We start from the raw sequence: 16,679 nt of genomic DNA on the forward strand, positions 1-16,679 counted from the left end.
GAGTCACAGCAGCAGGAGAGAGGGCTTGCCCTCAACTCCTGCCTGTAGGCTTCCAGCCGCATCTGGCAGGCCACTGTGTGAGAAACAGGATGCTGGACTGGATGGGCCTCCTTGGGCCTGATCCAGCTGGGCTTATGTTATGTTCTTATGTAATGAGTTACATACAGGGTGTGAAGGTTTTAATATATAATGCAAATAAATGAAATAAAATTAAGGGAAAAGGCTGAGGCAGAGAGGAGTAGGCGACACGTCCTTTCATGAGGACTAGCCACCACAAGATTAATCCTGTCCTCTCCCCTGGGGCTTATTATTATTTAAAATATTTATACCCCGCCTCTTCAGTGCAGCTTACTTCAGGGCAGCTTACAACATTAATAAAACAGATGCAATATAACACAAACAATTAATAAAGGTTTAAAAGTTAAAAGACCAGGCCATAATTGTTTTTAAACAACAAGTTTTAAAACTGAAATTAAAAGTTATCAAAAAGCTAGAAAGCTAAAACACGAAGAAGCCTACCAAATAAATCAGAAGATAAGAGATTTAAAAGTCTCTCTAAAAAGATACGTCTTCAGTTGTCTCTTAAAAACACTAAAGAGGGAGCATGGCGAAACTCTTCTGGGAGCGTGTTCCAACGTCAAGGGGCCACAACTGAAAAGGCCCCGTCTCTAGTCCCTGCCAGCTGGCTCTCCGTCAGTGGCTTCAGCTGGTTGCACCACCCCGGGCTAATAGGCCGACTTCTCCCTGGTCTGCTCACCTGCCGGCTGGAGTTTCTTGTGCTAGGCAGAGACCCATCAGCACCTCTCTGGTGGGTTTAGAAATATGCCATCCCAAAGAGAAGCACAGCTTCTCTTCGTCAGTGATGCCAAGGGGACCAGAGAGTGTGGGTGTGTGTGGCTGAAATGCCATGGAATCCCTAGATTGTGAAGAGCAAAGGTCTTCTGCTGGGATAGCAGCCTGTATCAGGCCTTACCATACATATCTGGGGCAGCTGAGATGGAAGACCCACTGGCATGCCTGCACCCCCTCTGCCACTCACTAAAAAGAGGCATGATCCTGGGGGAAGTTCTCCTGCACAACCCTCACTGCTATGCTCCTGCACAGGAGAACTCCCCACCGATACGGCAATCCAGAAGGCAAAGCGAGTTCAGAAGGGTCGTTCTCCTGGGATCACGTAAACAAGACCTCATCAGCTTAGGTGGCCATCTGAGGTGCAATTATGATTTGCCCAGAAGTCAGCCCCATTGAAATCTGGCAGGCTTGCTTCCGATTGAACCAGCTGTTGAGACCCGAGAACGAATGCCGGTAATGCTGCTCCCACCCCTCCTTTTAACAAGATTTACTGCCCCATAGAGTGCTTTAATGGAAATTGTCATCCGTGGAGTGCAAATCTTTAAAGTGCGTTAAGTGGGGAGGGTGGGGAGGCTCTTTCCTTGGAGGAACAGCCTTCCCAGCATGCTCTGGGGCCTGGTGGATAAAGCTACAGCATGGCAGGAGGCAGCAATGGAGACGGGCCGAGGGCTGCGCTCAGGTTTTCATTTGCACCAGATCTGCGATGCCCCACATGGAGTCTGTTATTTCCAGCACTTATCACTGAAATGCAAAACAAAAAACAAAAAACAAAACAAACAAAAAAACACCCCCCCAACAACAGCCAGGTTGCCTCTGGACATGTGCAGAGTGCATTTCCTTTGCCACTAATTAACCACAGCCAATGCTAACCAAAACTATTCCAGGTGGGCTGGTACCCCGGCCCTCTTTTTAAAGAAATTCAGAACTGGGGGTTCTTTCTGTGGCCCCCTGGAAAAGAGTTTTCGAGTCAACTCCCTCATTCTGCTCCCCGCCAAATATGTAGAGAGGGAATTAGCATCTATCCCAAGCAGGTCAGAGGGTAGGAGGTGCAGACAGGAACGTTAGAGCTAATTAGCCTTAATTATTTCTCTTCCATTAGGGAGTGTTTGGAGAATAAGCAAACAGCTTTTCACGTGTGGGCACAAGGCCTTCATTGCAGGATTCATCAACATTACCGTTTTCATTTAGAGGCCTTTAAAATTAATGGGCTATCTTTTTAAAGCACTATGAAAACCTCTGAGGGCGCCATCCTTGCCTTAATATGAGCCCCAGCTATATTTATTTAAACATTTATAGAGTTCTGCGGCTCAGACTGAAATATGTGAAGCGATATAGAAGGATGTGTTTCATCTTTATTAAGAATAAATACAATAAAACAAGTAAGAGAGGGCTTCTGTGTAAACTGCTGCCACTTTCCCCTTAATGTGGTGGTTAAATTCTCCTTCGCACCAGTCAGAATTTATAGTTAGGCCTTCTGGGTCCAAGGATGGGACTTTTGGATCGGCTTCTAAACCAACGGTGCTCATTTTAGAAGCTGACCAGATACAGACCAGTCCGTATAACTGTGGTTTCAAAATGTGCTTTTCTCAGAGGGTGGGGAGAATTCCCTCGGAGGGTGGGATACAGAGTGCCACCTCGATAGCTGATGTTGTTGCCCCCTGGAGACTGGTCTGTAGGTTCACCATCAACCTCACCAAAATATCGAAACTTCTGTCGCAGGGATTCTCCAATTTGGGTCCCTCCCCAGATGTTGTCAGACTGCAGCGCCAGCCACAATGGCCTTGGATGCAGTCCAGCATCTGGAGAGCCCTTACTTTCTGGGATACCCTCTATAGACCTACTTCAATTTCATCCCGCACATCTCCAAGAGAAAGGAGATTAGTACAACCTCTGAAATATGGACCAGAGAGTCCGGCTGGTCACTGGTGAAATTCGTTGTCTCACAAAGAAGGGGTATGTTCCCCCACACCTCAAACCCCATAAGTACAATGTCAACAACAGCAGATCAAAAGAAAAGAAAAAGCAATTCCTTCCAATAAATGTCCACGGACTATTTCATGAAAGCAGCAGACAGAGGTAGAATTTTATATGGACCAGTCTGTTGATTTATTCCACAGGAATATTTGGAAGCAGAAGCAGAAGCCAGCATCTCTGTAAAATATTTCTTAGGTTTAAAAAAAAGTTGATGAAGGAAAGCCATAACAGTCTGCATTTCAAATCCACTTCCTTTTCCTGTCCCCTATCCACTCCAGATTACCACCTGCCCACTTTCCGTCTTTGTTCTTACACATATGTTCCACCTCTTCTTCCATCATCACAGACGTGTCCATAAAAAAATGCCTGTTTGTGAACTACTACATATTCCCAGATGTCTCAATCTCATTTGATCCAATGTGGGGAGGGGGTGGACTTTGTTATAATACCATTTTCAACCAGTAGGGGGGATCTGGACAAGTCTCTAGAACCCCGCCAGAATATTCCCACCAATTCTCGGCCTTCTGAATTTTCCCAGATTGAATTCTCACCCCACACTCTCTGCATATATTCAATATGCTCCCATGCCTGTGCTGCACAGATGGGCAGTCCTCATGAGGCTGAGCACCTTTGCAACAATCTCCTCCACTTATGCACATGCGCAGCTATGTGAGCAGCATCGGAACCGGAAATGGGCCCTGCTTCAGAAATATGAGTTGCAGCTTTTACAGGCGTCTCCTTTCTGCCTCCATCCAAAACCAAAAACGACCCATATTTCTGTTGATGCCAGAAAACCAAAGCTTTGATCAATCCTCAAAACCAACCATTGCACAGTGCCCTCTGCTGTTGACCCCAGGAAGTGCAAGGTACAAAGAGCGCATATACACTGAGCGGGAGCAATGCCACCTGCTGTTGACCCCTGGAAATCGCAAGGTGGAAACAGTCCATATTTACCACAACAGAATGGTGCCCCCTTCTGTCACCCCTTGGAAACTGTGAATTGCAAGCCTGTGTTCACCACCACAGAGGACGCCCCTTGCTGTTGACCCATGGAAACTACCATTTGCAGACCGTCTAAAAGAAATCACACTTGACCAGCTTCCTCCAGGAGGGGAAAGCAAACTGAAATCGGTGGCCCACAGGCTTCAGCACTGCACAACACCCCTTCCAGGCAGCGCCTGGCCCTAAGAGGGCTTGCTCGCCCACTCGCTGCTCTTTGGGGAAGGTAACTGCAGCCCCCACCCCCTGCCAGCGAACTCCACTTACCCGGTGTTTTTTCCAACCGGCCCTTCCGCCCCCCGCACAGTCTGACTTTGGAGATTAAAATGAGCAATTGTTTCTGGCATAAGGACTTGGTGCCCCGGGGGCAGACCTTCCTCTGGGTGGAGACGGGTCGGCTGGCCACGGGATCGCGGATCTCCCGTTTCTGCCGGATCAGAGAGCTGGCTAGCGCAGCCATGCCAGCCCCATCCGGAGGCAAGCCGGGTGGGGGCTCGCCGAGGGACCCAGCAGGCGGGAGGCTCCGCGGAGGGGATCGCGCTCGCGCCTCTCCGGCTCTTCCACACCCTCCAGGTCAGGTTGTCCCGGGAAGCCGGCGGGTGCCCAAAGGCGGGTCGGTCCTCTTCCGTCGATTCCGGGACAGCGAGGGATTCAAGGTGCCTGTATCGGAGGAGCCGATCGATCCCAGCCAGGGAGTGAAAGGATGTCCTGGGAAGAATGACTGAGTGAAAGGAGGGAAACAGAGGGAGGGGGGGGGAAGGATTAGGGTGGGGGGGAATTAGAAGGACTAAAAAAAGATGCTGAGCATCCTCCCGAAGAGCCGGTCCACGAGAGGAAGATGCGGAAAGTCCAGCGAGCAAGAGCCCCGAAGGGGTGATCCCGTCTGCCTGTCTCTTTTCAAAAATTGATACCATTAACGATCTTTCTTTCTTTCTCCATCTCCGCTTCCGCTGCGCTCCCTCCCTCCTGAAGGGTGGGGGAGGCCCTCGTGTCCTTCAGAGCTTCAGAGGTTAATTATGTGCAGGGAGGGGGGGGGGAGAGAAAGGGTAGGGTGTGTGGGCAAAGGAAGGGAGATGCGAATCTGTGTGTGCGCGTGTGTGTGGCAGAGAGCGAGAGCTAGAGAGAGAGAGAGAGAGAGAGAGAGAGAGCTTCTGTCACACGCCCCGTGACAAAGCTTGTGGTGGGAGGGGGGCATTCCCCCAATCTGTAAGCCACCCCCCCCCTTGAAGGGGGAAAGGAAGGGCTATCCACCATGGATGAAAGACAGTCACTGAAAGAAGGCAGTCAAGGCATTCTGGAGGGAGCGCGGGCGGGCGGGCGGGGGTGGGGTCCGTCTCTCTTTTGTGACCGTTCCAGTTTGGGGGCGGGGGGGGCGGGTAAAGGGAGCCCCCTTTGAAGAAATCAAGTCTTGGAGTTTTCTGCACCAAAGAGGAATGAAGCAGACATGTGGGGGGGAGAACCTCAAACCAAACCAAAGCCCCAACTAAACTGCTTCTGCCCATCCCTCTGCCTGCATGGGTGGGGCTCTGGGCACCCCCCAAGAGGTGAAAGGGAAAGAGAGGAGGGGGGAGGGAGGGAGGGAGCGTCCCCCTCTCACCCCACCCCCTGTGGGGATCCAAGCTGACTCCAAAGCACAACAGAAACTAATGAGTCATGAGCAGTGGCGGGGGGGGGGGGCGAATAGGAGGATCACCCTGCTTTTGGAAAGGCTGGGTGCTCACCCCAAGGGGGGGCTCCTACATTCAGATGTGTCCTTGAAAAACAGAAGAGAGGGGCTTACCACGACCCAGGCTAGGGGAACCCCCCAGAACACCAGCAAGGACGCCCCCCACCCACACCCCCAAAAGCACCCCCTGGGCCAGCTGCAGCCAGCGCCCCCTGTAGGCAAAGGTCTGCACCTTTGGGCGTCAAGCGCCTGGACAATTTGCATCCAAAGTGGTGCCTTCTTACAGGAAAAAGCCCTTTGCTGTCAGTCCAAAGATGCCCCATGAACATGGAACTATTTCATTCACTGTCATCTTCCTCGGAACTTGGAGGTCAGCCGCAGAACTTGTTTTAGAAGGTGTGAAATAATCTCAAAGAAGACAAAGGATCCAAAGCAGCTACAGAGTAACCCCCCCCCTTTTTTTCCTTTTTGCACACCTGTGAGCCACAACAGCACACAGAGAACTGGCACTGGATGGGGGATGTCTGGCTTCATCCCGCTAGGTGTTGGGTTCACTGGGTGACCAAGGCCCTGGCCTCTCAAGGTCTCCGTCCGTCCACCGGCTGAACACGAGAATCCTTGTTCTCTGCAGCTGTTGTGAGGGCAAATTCAAAAGTGCAGCTTCCAAATGAAGTGAGGCAAAGTCGGGGCTGGACCCCCAGTCTACATCTTCAGTGGGATGATTTGGGAAAGCAAAGAAACTCTGACCATGCACAGAGGGCTCCTCCCTTGCCTTTGCTCCCTACACATTCTGGATTCTGAGGTGCAGCTTCCCCAACCCGAGGCGTGGCTGCAGAATGGACTGAATCCCATCACCTCTTGAGGAGTGTGTGTGTGTGTGGGTGGGTGTACAAATTAACTGCACAGACGCACACCCTTAAATCACCTCCTCCTGGCTGAATTTGCAGGTGGCTGTGAGAACGGCTGGCACAGGAATCAATGCAAGAGGGACAGGAACAAATGGCTCCTCATTCCCGCCCTGGGAGCAGTCGATAGGAAGGAGCGATACTCCTGTGTGAATGATGGGATCTCCCAGATAGCGAGAGGTTTGCAACAGGGGTGGAGGCGGGAGGGGGGAGCTGTGGGTCTCCGGACCCAAAGGGGCACCCCCTTCCGGACAAATCATATCTCCCCAGCCCTCGGACAGAGTGAGGGAGGCGACCAAACTTCTGGGAAGCGACTGGCCAAGGGCAGAGGAGCCCGTGGAGAGGAGTGCTCAGGTCTGGGACGTGGAAACCGGCCCCCACTCCCGGCAAGGAGGCCTAGGAGAGCGGGAGAGAGGATGGCTAAATTGTTCTTGGCCTGCGGCGAAGCCATGATTTATGAGGGGTCTGTGTTGAAAGAAGGCGCCAAGGGCTGGCGGCTGCTTGCGCGGCGGGGCTGTTGAGCTGGGCCAGGAGAGCCCTTCCTTTGCAGGAGACCCGGACGGGGGACGCCGATGTCTCTTTCACGCCGGGCTCACCGTCAGCGCGCCAGGGTGCTGTACGGGACGCCAAGAGGGCCTGGGTCTGTCCAGCCCGGAGGCCTGGGGGTCCCTCCCCACTAGACGTTGGCTACGCAAACCGCTCTGTGGACTTCCATGGCTGAAATGTGGTATCTAAATAGTAAAAAGGACAAAACCCCATATGGCCAGGCCTGGTGATTTGCCTAGCTCAGGGTTTCTTAACCTTGGGCCCCTAGAAGTTGTTGGACTACAACCCCCATCACCCCCAGAGATGGCCTTTGTGGCTGAGGATGATGGGAGTTGTAGTCCAACAACATCTGGGGGCCCAAGGTTAAGAAACCCTGCCCTAGCTGGCTGTCAATATGTGGAACCCCGCCCGCAAACCCAACCAGCGCTGTCCCCAAGGTGCCCTGCCCTGCCGTTCCCAAGCCTCCAAAGCTCCGTTCCTGCCACAACCCTTTCCTGCCAGCTGCTCAGTTGCCCCCATTCCTGGAGCTTGGCCAAGATTTCCCCAGCCAAACTGATCTTTTCACTTTCCTCACAGAAGCCACACCTGTATCTCTGTGAAGATTCCATGACCTCACAGCAGCCCAGCTAATACCTGGAGGGGAGAGGCCATCGTAAGTGACAGGCATCCTATCAGAGATTGGAGGGTTTTTTGCCTGTCATAAACAGGACTGTATTTACCTGAATCCAAGTCTAGGGCTCATCTTGAAATCAGAGTCGTCTTGGATCCAGGTAAATATGGGTAGGTTTCTTTCCATCCATTTCAAATATGGCAGTCCCTACATTCTTCTGCTTTAGACTATCACAAGTGTCAGCGCTCAAATTATAGGGGAGCAAGTCCCTGGACCTGGAGATCTTCTTCAGAGGCTCTGCACCAAGGGCCCCCACCAGATGAAGCTAGGCGGGGGGCTACGAGGGAGAGGGACTTTTCGGTGGTGGCACCAAAAATGGAATCGCCTCCCCAGTGAGCCTCGCCTGGCACCACCATTTTGTTCTTTTAGACACCAGGTCCTATTCACCCAGGCCTTTTAAAGTAGGTTTTGAAAAAGCGTTTACAATGTTGTTTGTATTTCATTGTCATATTTGTTTTGTTTTACTTTATGTGTTTTGATTGTGTGTGTTATTCTCTTGTTTTATTGTGAGTCACTGAAAGAACAATTTGTTACGGGGCGGCTAACAAATAAAAATCATCATTACAGATGTACATATCAGGTGGTATAGAAATATGATAAACAATTTATTTATTTATTTGTTTGTTTGTTTGTTTGTTTGTTGTTGTTGTTGTTGTTGTTGTGTCTCCCTTAGCTACTGGGGTGGGGAGGGCTAGCCTTGCGGTAGCAAGCATGGATTGGCCCCTTTGCTAAGTAGGGTCCACCCTGGTTTGCATTTGGATGAGGGTCTACATGTGTGACCACTGTAAGATATCCCCCTTAGGGGATGGGGCAGCTTTGGAAAGAGCACCTGTCTGCTTGCATGCAGAAGGTGCCAAGTTCCCTCCCTGGCAGCATCTCTAAGATAGGGCTGAGAGAGACTTCTGCCTGCAACTTGGGAGAAGCTGCTGCCAGTCTGGGTAGACAAGACTGCGTTAGATGGACAAAGGGTCTGACTCAGTAGAAGGCAGCTTCCCATGTGCCTCTGTTCCTATATGGCTAAATTGGAGAACCCGGGGCTGGGGTCTGTGGCTTAAATGAGCAGCCCCTTAACACTTCCCATGGTGGCCATGCATCTTCCCTGCAAAAGATGGCACATGTTCTCTTTCTCTCTCGTGCATATCACACCTTTGTCGTTTGCACGGCGTCTGGGATGTCTATTTACTTTCTCGTGGCTCCTGACTCCCCCCATTAAAATTTCATATATATATATTTTAAACAAACACGGGAGGCGAGGAGCAGCGGCAGGAAATTATGTAATGCCAATGAAATAATGATAGAGGACTCTTCAAGCATGTGTTCTGTTTTGCCCCCTCGTTCTGGGTGGGGTTTAGTGCGTGTGTGTGTGAGTGTGTATGTCAGTGTGTGTGTGTGTGTGTGTGTGTGTGTGTGTGTGTCATCCACAACTCAAAGGAGCACCGCGACCCTGGAGCTGCGGAACCAAGTTCCGGAATCCGTTTTCAAAGCAGGCCGTCTCATGGGGTGCTTCCCCACAACTGGTCACGCTTGGGGCCAGGCAGAGTTAGAGGTCCTTCCCATGGACACCGTCTCCTCCTGCCCTGGATTTGACTTGCTGTGACCCACTTCTTAAAGAAGCTGGACAGCACGCCCTCTTGCCGAGGGCCACCCTGGGGGCTGTGCAGAGGGTCCCTCCCTTAAGGCAGTGACAGGCTCTCCAGCTGTTGCTGAACTACAACTCCCATCACCCCCAGCCACCATTTATTGTAGTCCATCAACAAAGCCAGGGTTGACTGGTCTTGCTTTAAAGGTTGCCCAGAGAGCCTCCCATCTTCCCACCAGGAGCTCAGTGGCGATCAGGCCCAGAGCCCGCTCTAAGAAAACTCATCCCCAACTGCTATGGGTGTTCCCTAAAGAAGGGTGCCCCTGAGCATGCACAGAGAGCATCTTTGACACGTCTGGAGAACCACCACACCGAGGAGTTCAAAGTAGCCATTCCAAGGCAAACCCAGGGGGCTTGCAGGCCAGAGGCGGCAGCAGCCATTCTGGAATGGACGCGGGGCTCCTGAGGGAATGCTCCACATCTAGCAGATGGCCATGCACAAGCACACGCTCGCCTTCCACTGCTGCCTGCCACTAGAGGCAGCTTCCTACAGGAGGGGTTGACCATTGCCTCCTCCCGCACAGTATGAGATGATACTGTGCGAGAGGCTCAGGCCCTGGGTATTTAAGAGAGCCTCTTCTTCGTTATGAGCCCCACCGCCCATTGAGGTCACTTGAGGAGGTCCGTCTCCAGTTGCCACCAATTTGTTTGGTGGTTGCTGCCAGAACCTAAGGGGTATACTCGTGGGTCAAATGGGCTGTAAGCCAAATCTGGCAACACACCTCCCCATCTCTGGCAGTTTTAAAAAAACTTCTGAAAACACATCTTTAGGCTTTCTCAGCTTTTTAAAACTTGTTTTTAAATTGTTCTGATTATTTAATTGCTGTTTTACAATGTTTTTAATTGTTATTGTTTTATGCTTTTATAATTTTTGTTATAATTATTAACTGATTTCAATGGTGTTTTAATGTAAACCACCCTGCCTTTTGGAAGGGCAGTATAAAAGTTTTAATAATAATAATAATAACATTAATGATGATGATGATGATGATGCCTTTCAGCATCTTCTTTTATCGCTGCTGCCTGACAGAGGTGTTTCCCATAGTCTGGGAATCATAGTCTGGGAAACATGCCAGTGGGGATTCGAACCGGCAACCTCTGGCTTGCTAGTCAAGTCGTTTCCCGCTGTGAAGAGCGAGGGCAAACTGCAGCCCAAGGTGGGTGCTCAATTCCTCCTGGCAGAGAAGCCCACTGCAGGGGGCGAGCTCTGCCCTTGTGGTGGACTAGACAGGGATCTACGAATGAGCCACCTGAGCAGTGCCAAGCGACCCAGCCCCTCAGAAGCCCCCCCCCCGCTCTCTGTGGGTGCAGGAAGAAGGACACCTCTCAGGAAGCGAGGCTGACCGCGTGAGGGCGGAGAAGAAGGCGCGGGTCCTTCTGCAGAGAGAGAGAGAGAGAGAGGTTTCTCCCTGCTGCTCCTCCTTGCCTCAGCCTCTCCCCCGTGCTCTCTCCCCTCCCTCTCTCCAGCCCCACAGCGCACGCTCGTTAAATTCTCACACGCGAATGCACTCTCTTTGCACGAGGGGGCAAGGGCTGGTGACAGCAGCTGGTTTGCCCCCCAACCGCTTTGCCCAGAGCTCTCGGTGACATTCGTTGGGCTCAGAACAAGCACTCCAGCGGCTCGGGGGAGAAGCAGACGAGCAAGCAGCCGCAGACGCCCGTGCGCAAGGCACATGGCTGGCACACATCCTGGGAGTCACTCCCTCCCTGAGCGGAGCGTGGACAGCAGGCGGGCCGCCTCGGAGGCCCTCCTGGGTCTTTGGCACCCACAAGGCCTCCCACTCCGGGAGATGGCGGCCCTGTGACGTCAGACGCAGCTCGTCAGTGCCTCTGAGCATGTGCAGAGTGCCCCCCCTCCGAGGTCCTCTGAACTGGAGGTGGCAGGGGTTGAATGCGAGACCTTCTGCAAGCAAAGCAGATGCTCAGCCATGATTGAATAACCAGACTGAACAAACACTAGGAACAGAGGAAACTGCCATATACTGAGTCAGACCCTTGGTCCATCTAGCTCAGGATTGTCTACCCGGACTGGCAGCAGTGTCTCCAAGGTTCCAGCCAGGAGTCTTTCCCAGCCCTACCTGGAGATGCTGTCAGGGATTGAACTCGGGACCTTCTGCATTCAAAGCAGATGCTCTACCCCGTGAGCTACGTCACCATCCCCTTGAAGGGAATCTCCGACAGTGCCCACACATGTAGTCTCCCATCCAAATGCAAACCAGGGGGCACCCTGCTTAGCAAAGGGGACAATTCCCGCTTGGTGCCACAAGGCCAGCCCTCTTTCCCTACATGTGTGGAGACCCCCGAGGCCTCGGCTCCTGACTCACTCCATTCTAACCACTATACCCTGCTCCTCTTCACACAAAGATGAACTGACTCCCCACCCCCGCCCCATCAGACTTTGTGGCCCTCCCCATGGGGAGGATAGACACACCCCAAATTCCAAATGGGTGCCAAACATCTAGCCTGAAAAGCACTCTGACCATGCTCAGAAGCACTGTCTCCACATTCTCTGCATATTGAGACTCCTCACTCTGCACGGCCCTGGCACTACCGAGGGGGTTCCCGGGCAGGACCATGGCCTCGGTGGCTGGGCCCCACCAGGAGGAGGAGACAGGAAGGACCCCTGGGGAAGAAAGACCCCCACTTGGAGCTTCTCCCATCCCCAGCTCCGCGTGGCCAAGGTGCGTAGAGGACCCAGGCATTTGGCCGCTGCCAGAACGGCACTTAAAGTAACTCTCCCAATAGCGGTAATTAATAGCGCTCATCTCTCCAATGTCCAGAAGCGCTTCTGTCGGCTGGCAGCTCCTTGACCGAGGGCCAGACCCAGCTCGACATGGTCCCAGCCCCCACAGGGCAGTGAAGGGCATTATTGCCCCCTGGTGGCCAGCACGGAACAGAGAGAGACCCACGCCACTGTCTGTCTGCTGGGGGGCACTGAGGTCTCTGGCTGAGCCCACCAGCACAATCCCAGGACCTGCTCAGGAGAGCTGGCCTTGTGGGAGCAATCATGAATTGCCCCCTTTGCTAAGCAGGGTCCACCCTGGTTTGCATTTGAAGGGGAGACTCCACGTGTGAGCACTGTCAGAGATTCCCCTTAGGGGAGGGGGTCGCTCTGGGAAGAAGGCCACCTGCCGGCTTGCATGCCAGAGGTTCCAAGTGCCCTCCCTGGCAGCATCTCCAAGAGAGAGTTGAGAGAGAGCCCGGCCTGAAACCTCGGAGAGGCCGCTGCCAGTCTGTGTAGGTAATACTCAGCTAGATGGACCCAGGGTCTGAATCCAATCTTCATTGTTACGGTCATTCGACCAGCAAAAGCCAAGGGTCTGACTTAGACCACAGGCAGCTTCCTACGTTGTGGATGCCCTTGCTCAGCAAACGTACAACAAGAAAGAACAGTGGGCATCTGGGCGTGTGCAGACTGCAGTGCCTTTCAAGAGCCCTGCTGAGCAGACCAGAGTAAGTCCATCCAGTCAGGCCTCCTGCTTCCCACGCTGGCCCACTGGATGCCCCCAGCAGAGGCACACCTAGCTAATTTTGGAGCCTGGACCTAAGGGCCTTTGGAGGGCCCCCTCCCCTGCAAAATCATGCTCTGCCAGGCAACCACACCACCCAGAACAGACTAAAGAGGGTTTGGGGGCCCCCAGGGGCTGTGGAGGTCCTGCACTTTGGCCCCGAAGTCCAGGGGTAAGAGCACCTCTGGCCCCCAGGGTCTTCAAGGAGGCAGGAGGAACCCTCCCTTGCTGCCGCCACTGCCTTGGTACATGGAGGCTCCATGAAACTCTCACGCCTAAGAAGGCTCAAGATTCCGCATTCAGCACAAAGGTCTGAGCCCCGCTGGGTTCTCCCTGAAAACCTCCTACATCCCAGAGCCAGGTGAGGAAACCCTGTATAAACGGACACCCCCACTCCAGAGCCAGCTGCAGCTCAGTCCAGGAAACTGCATTAATGGGGGGGGGGGCTTTTGAAACGCCCTTGCATCATCACTGCCGCCCCCCTCCCCGCTCCCGCAAGGGACAGAATCAGATTGTCGGGACCTGTTCTGGAGAGAGAGCTCCATGCGAGGTAATGAAATCCATTAGCGGAATAATGGACCACATTTAAGGTTTACGCTCCTGCTATAAAATCCTCATTTTCTCCCTCTCCCTCTCCAATAATAAATAATAAAGGGGGAAATCGCCTTGCCAGGTGTTGGCTGCTCCTCTCCAAGGCAATCGGCTAATTGCCTGGTCAGAAGTCCCTTGCCCAGAGCTGAGACAAGCTGGCAGGGGAGGGGGTGGGAGTGGGGAGGGGGGGATACAGTTTAGAAAGACCCCCTTCCCAGTAGACGGTGTATTGAGGGGTGCGGGGGGGGAGGCAGAGGGGAGTTTTTTGGCAGACGCTACAAAATGAACTCACTGCTGGGGGGGGATTCATCTCTCCCCCACAAATTAATTCTGGCTATCAGATCTAATATTAATTCATTTTTCTGCAGTGCTTGCTGAATCATGGACTTCCCGCCCAAGAAAGAAGATGTAATACATTTTGACCAGCTACTGGCTCTTTGATCTTGTGCCTCCTACCTCTCCCCCCCCACCCCACCTCCCCGCCCACCACCACGATGCGGCTGATTCTGGGGGTGGAAGGGGCCAGGTGGAGGTTAGCCATGCTCTGTGTCCAGTCCATGAGCTTGCTCTCCCCTGCTGGTGATGGTTCTCTCTCTCTCTCAGGATGTAGACCCAAGACCCTTTGATAAGGACTAGAACCAACAACTGGTCATCTCAGTACATCGATTGCTGCTGTCTGGTGAAGTGGAAGCTCTTCTTCACACAATGCAAAATTAACTTGTGGAACTGACTGCCACAAGATGTTTTTTTTAAAAGGGGGATTAGATAAATGCATGGAAGAGAAAGAGAGGGATCTCTCAATGGCTGCTGCTACACATGTTGGCAATGCAGAACCTCCATCTTAAGGGGCAGTACGCCAGTTGTTCCTGCCCTGCTTGTGGGTCTCTTGTAAGCAGCTGATGGGCCACTGTGGGAAGCAGGATGCTGGATGAGATGGACTCACCTTGGTCTGATCCAGCAGGGCTTTCCTTAGGACCTTACTAGTTGTGGTAGTTAGGAATGGAGCCTCCACATTCAGAGACAGTATATCACTATATACCCCGTGCTGTGAAGGTGCAAACGTAGGGACGGGGTGATGCCTTCTTGCCTGCCTTGTGGGCTTCCTGGAGGCATCTTGCTGGGTATTGTGGGATGCTGGGCTGGGAGGATGCACCCTGGCTCCATCCAGAACGGCCTAAATTATATTCCTTTAGGTATTTCAAAGGATGATGCGGGCAGGGCTCCTGCAAAGACGAAATTCGCTCACCTCTCTGTCATGCTGGGGACGGGAACAGGGTGCTCCCCTCTGACACACGGAGTCCGCAGTTCACAACAACAAGGATCTGCAAACAAGCAAAGATCGATTAGCATGCTGTGTGTGTGCACACGCTGGTACGTAGGGCTGCCTGCTATGCAGGAGGACTGCCCCTCTTTCTGGAGACTGGGATAACAATTCCAGAGTAGCAATATCTGTGGCCCTTGAGTGTGCAAACAGCCTGCCCCATACACCAGTGATCTTCATAATTGTTCAAGCGGGGGGTGTGCGCGTGTGTGTGGGGGGGGTCCACTTTGGTAAGGAAGGAAGGCAGACCCTTGGCCCATCTAGCTCAGGATGGCCTACCCAGCCCAGCAGCGGCTCTCCCAGGGTGCAGGCAGGCGTCTCTCTCAGCCCTGTCTTGGAGAAGTTCCAGGGAGGGAACTTGGGAGCTCCTTCTACATGCAAGCGGGCAGCGGCTCTTCCCAGAGCAGCCCCCTTGTCCCCTAAGGGGAATATCTTACAGTGCTGACATGTCGTCTCCCATTCAAATGCAAACCAGGGCAGACCCTGCTTAGCAAAGGGGGCCATTCATGCTGGCTACCGCCAGAGCAGCTCTCCTCCCTAACCTTCCCTGCCAGAGTAGTGCAGGCACAGCCAACCAGAAGACTCCAGCGGTTGCTGGACGACCTGGGCCATTAACTCCAACCACAATCCACTTCAGCGGGAGGCAATGGGATTTGTAGTCCAAGGAGAGCTGGGGAGACTCACTTGGGCCACCCTGATTCTTGTGGCTATCTCAGTGGCGCCCCGCCCCGCCCCGCCCCCGGCCGGAATCACCGAATCACTCAACCGTGGTCTGATTGCGCCCTACGAGAAACACAGAGCGGCACTTCACTGGGAAACCCTGCAGAGAGAGACGGGAGGCTCTGCCGCTGGGCGGGGGCCTGCGAGGGGAGGGGAGGGAGGGGAGGGGAGGGGGCTTTCCCCTCGGTTTTAGACACGGGCACAGCAGGCGACCGCTGACCGCCTCCCATCATGGCCAGGGGCCCCTGAATGAATGAGACTAAACTTCACCTTCTACGGAATGGATTTTCACGCAAAAGGGACTTCTAATGCAACTAAGCCGATTGCAAGAGAGCTGAGATTATACATTTTCTTTGGGTGGCGTCTTTGCCAAGGAAGAACAAAACGTTATTATTGCTAGTCGCGTTGTCCCTTTTGTTAGAAGTGTGTGTGTGTGTGTGAGATGCCACAGGGCCTTTTGACCTCGCTCAGGGGGCCCCCAGCAGGTCCTAAGGGAGCCCGGGGTGCGGCGGCCCTTCACCGGGTCACAAATTGCAGCTGCCATCTGGGCGGAGAAGGCGGGCGGTGCCCATCTCTGCTTCTCCCTACCCGGCCGCCGCTTCTGGGGCACGTGGCCCGCCCAGCGGTTTATCCGGGCTGGGTCTGCAGGTGCGGGCTCTGGATGGGCCGGCTCCTGGGCTCCTGGGCTCGCTGGTCCGGTGTGGCGAGCTGTGTGGAGCGGCCGGCTGCTGCTCGTGTAGCCTCCTCCGCAGCTTTCCTAACCAGCGGCTAAGCGGCACGTGAGGCTCTGAAGGAGGCCGGCTGCTGGCCAGGATTCCTGCCCGGGTTCACCCGCCTCCCGCTGCGGGGCAGGCTGCCAAAGGGGGCTTTAGAGATTAATGCTGAAATGAGGGAGACTGAAGAGTCCTCCGGAAGATGGCACCAAGACCCGCACAGCAGCCCAGCCAGGCTTGCGCCCCCGCCCCGCCCCCCCCTGTCATGGCTGCTGGGGAGTGGGTGACCCCCAGCAAGCAAGCAAGCAAGGGCGAGGCTATCCCTAGCCCTGCAGAAGCGGCGAGGGGCGGGTGGGGGGGGGGCCTTCAGCGGATGCAGACTTTCTCCCACCTGTGAGTGGGAAGCTGCACTTGCCAGAATTCCCCCCTGCCGCGGAGGAAGGTGAAGGGGGCGGGCTCTCCTCGGCAGCTGCCCGGGCGCCCTGCAGGGAAGCCATCTGCCTGATTGACAGCCTCCAGCGTGCGGGGGAGCAGGTAGGCCTCCTCATTTGCATATGCAAATAGCCCGCCGCCC

At 53.8% G+C, this 16,679-nt stretch overlaps 1 protein-coding gene across 1 annotated transcript in view; it reads right to left on the reverse strand.

The window, feature by feature from the left end:
- FGF11 (fibroblast growth factor 11) overlaps positions 1-15,690 on the reverse strand; it is a 47,377-nt gene extending 31,687 nt beyond the window's left edge. The window contains exons 1-3 of the mRNA XM_053258834.1: positions 15,663-15,690; positions 14,598-14,673; positions 4,093-4,533 (exon numbers count right to left, since the gene is read on the reverse strand). Of these exons, the coding sequence (XP_053114809.1) occupies positions 4,093-4,285 (193 nt within the window). The 5' untranslated portion in view covers positions 4,286-4,533; positions 14,598-14,673; positions 15,663-15,690. The remainder of the gene's footprint in view (positions 1-4,092; positions 4,534-14,597; positions 14,674-15,662) is intronic.
- Positions 15,691-16,679: the final 989 nt, after the last annotated feature.

This window comes from Hemicordylus capensis, chromosome 6, assembly GCF_027244095.1.
Source record: "Hemicordylus capensis ecotype Gifberg chromosome 6, rHemCap1.1.pri, whole genome shotgun sequence".
NCBI lineage: Eukaryota > Metazoa > Chordata > Lepidosauria > Squamata > Cordylidae > Hemicordylus > Hemicordylus capensis.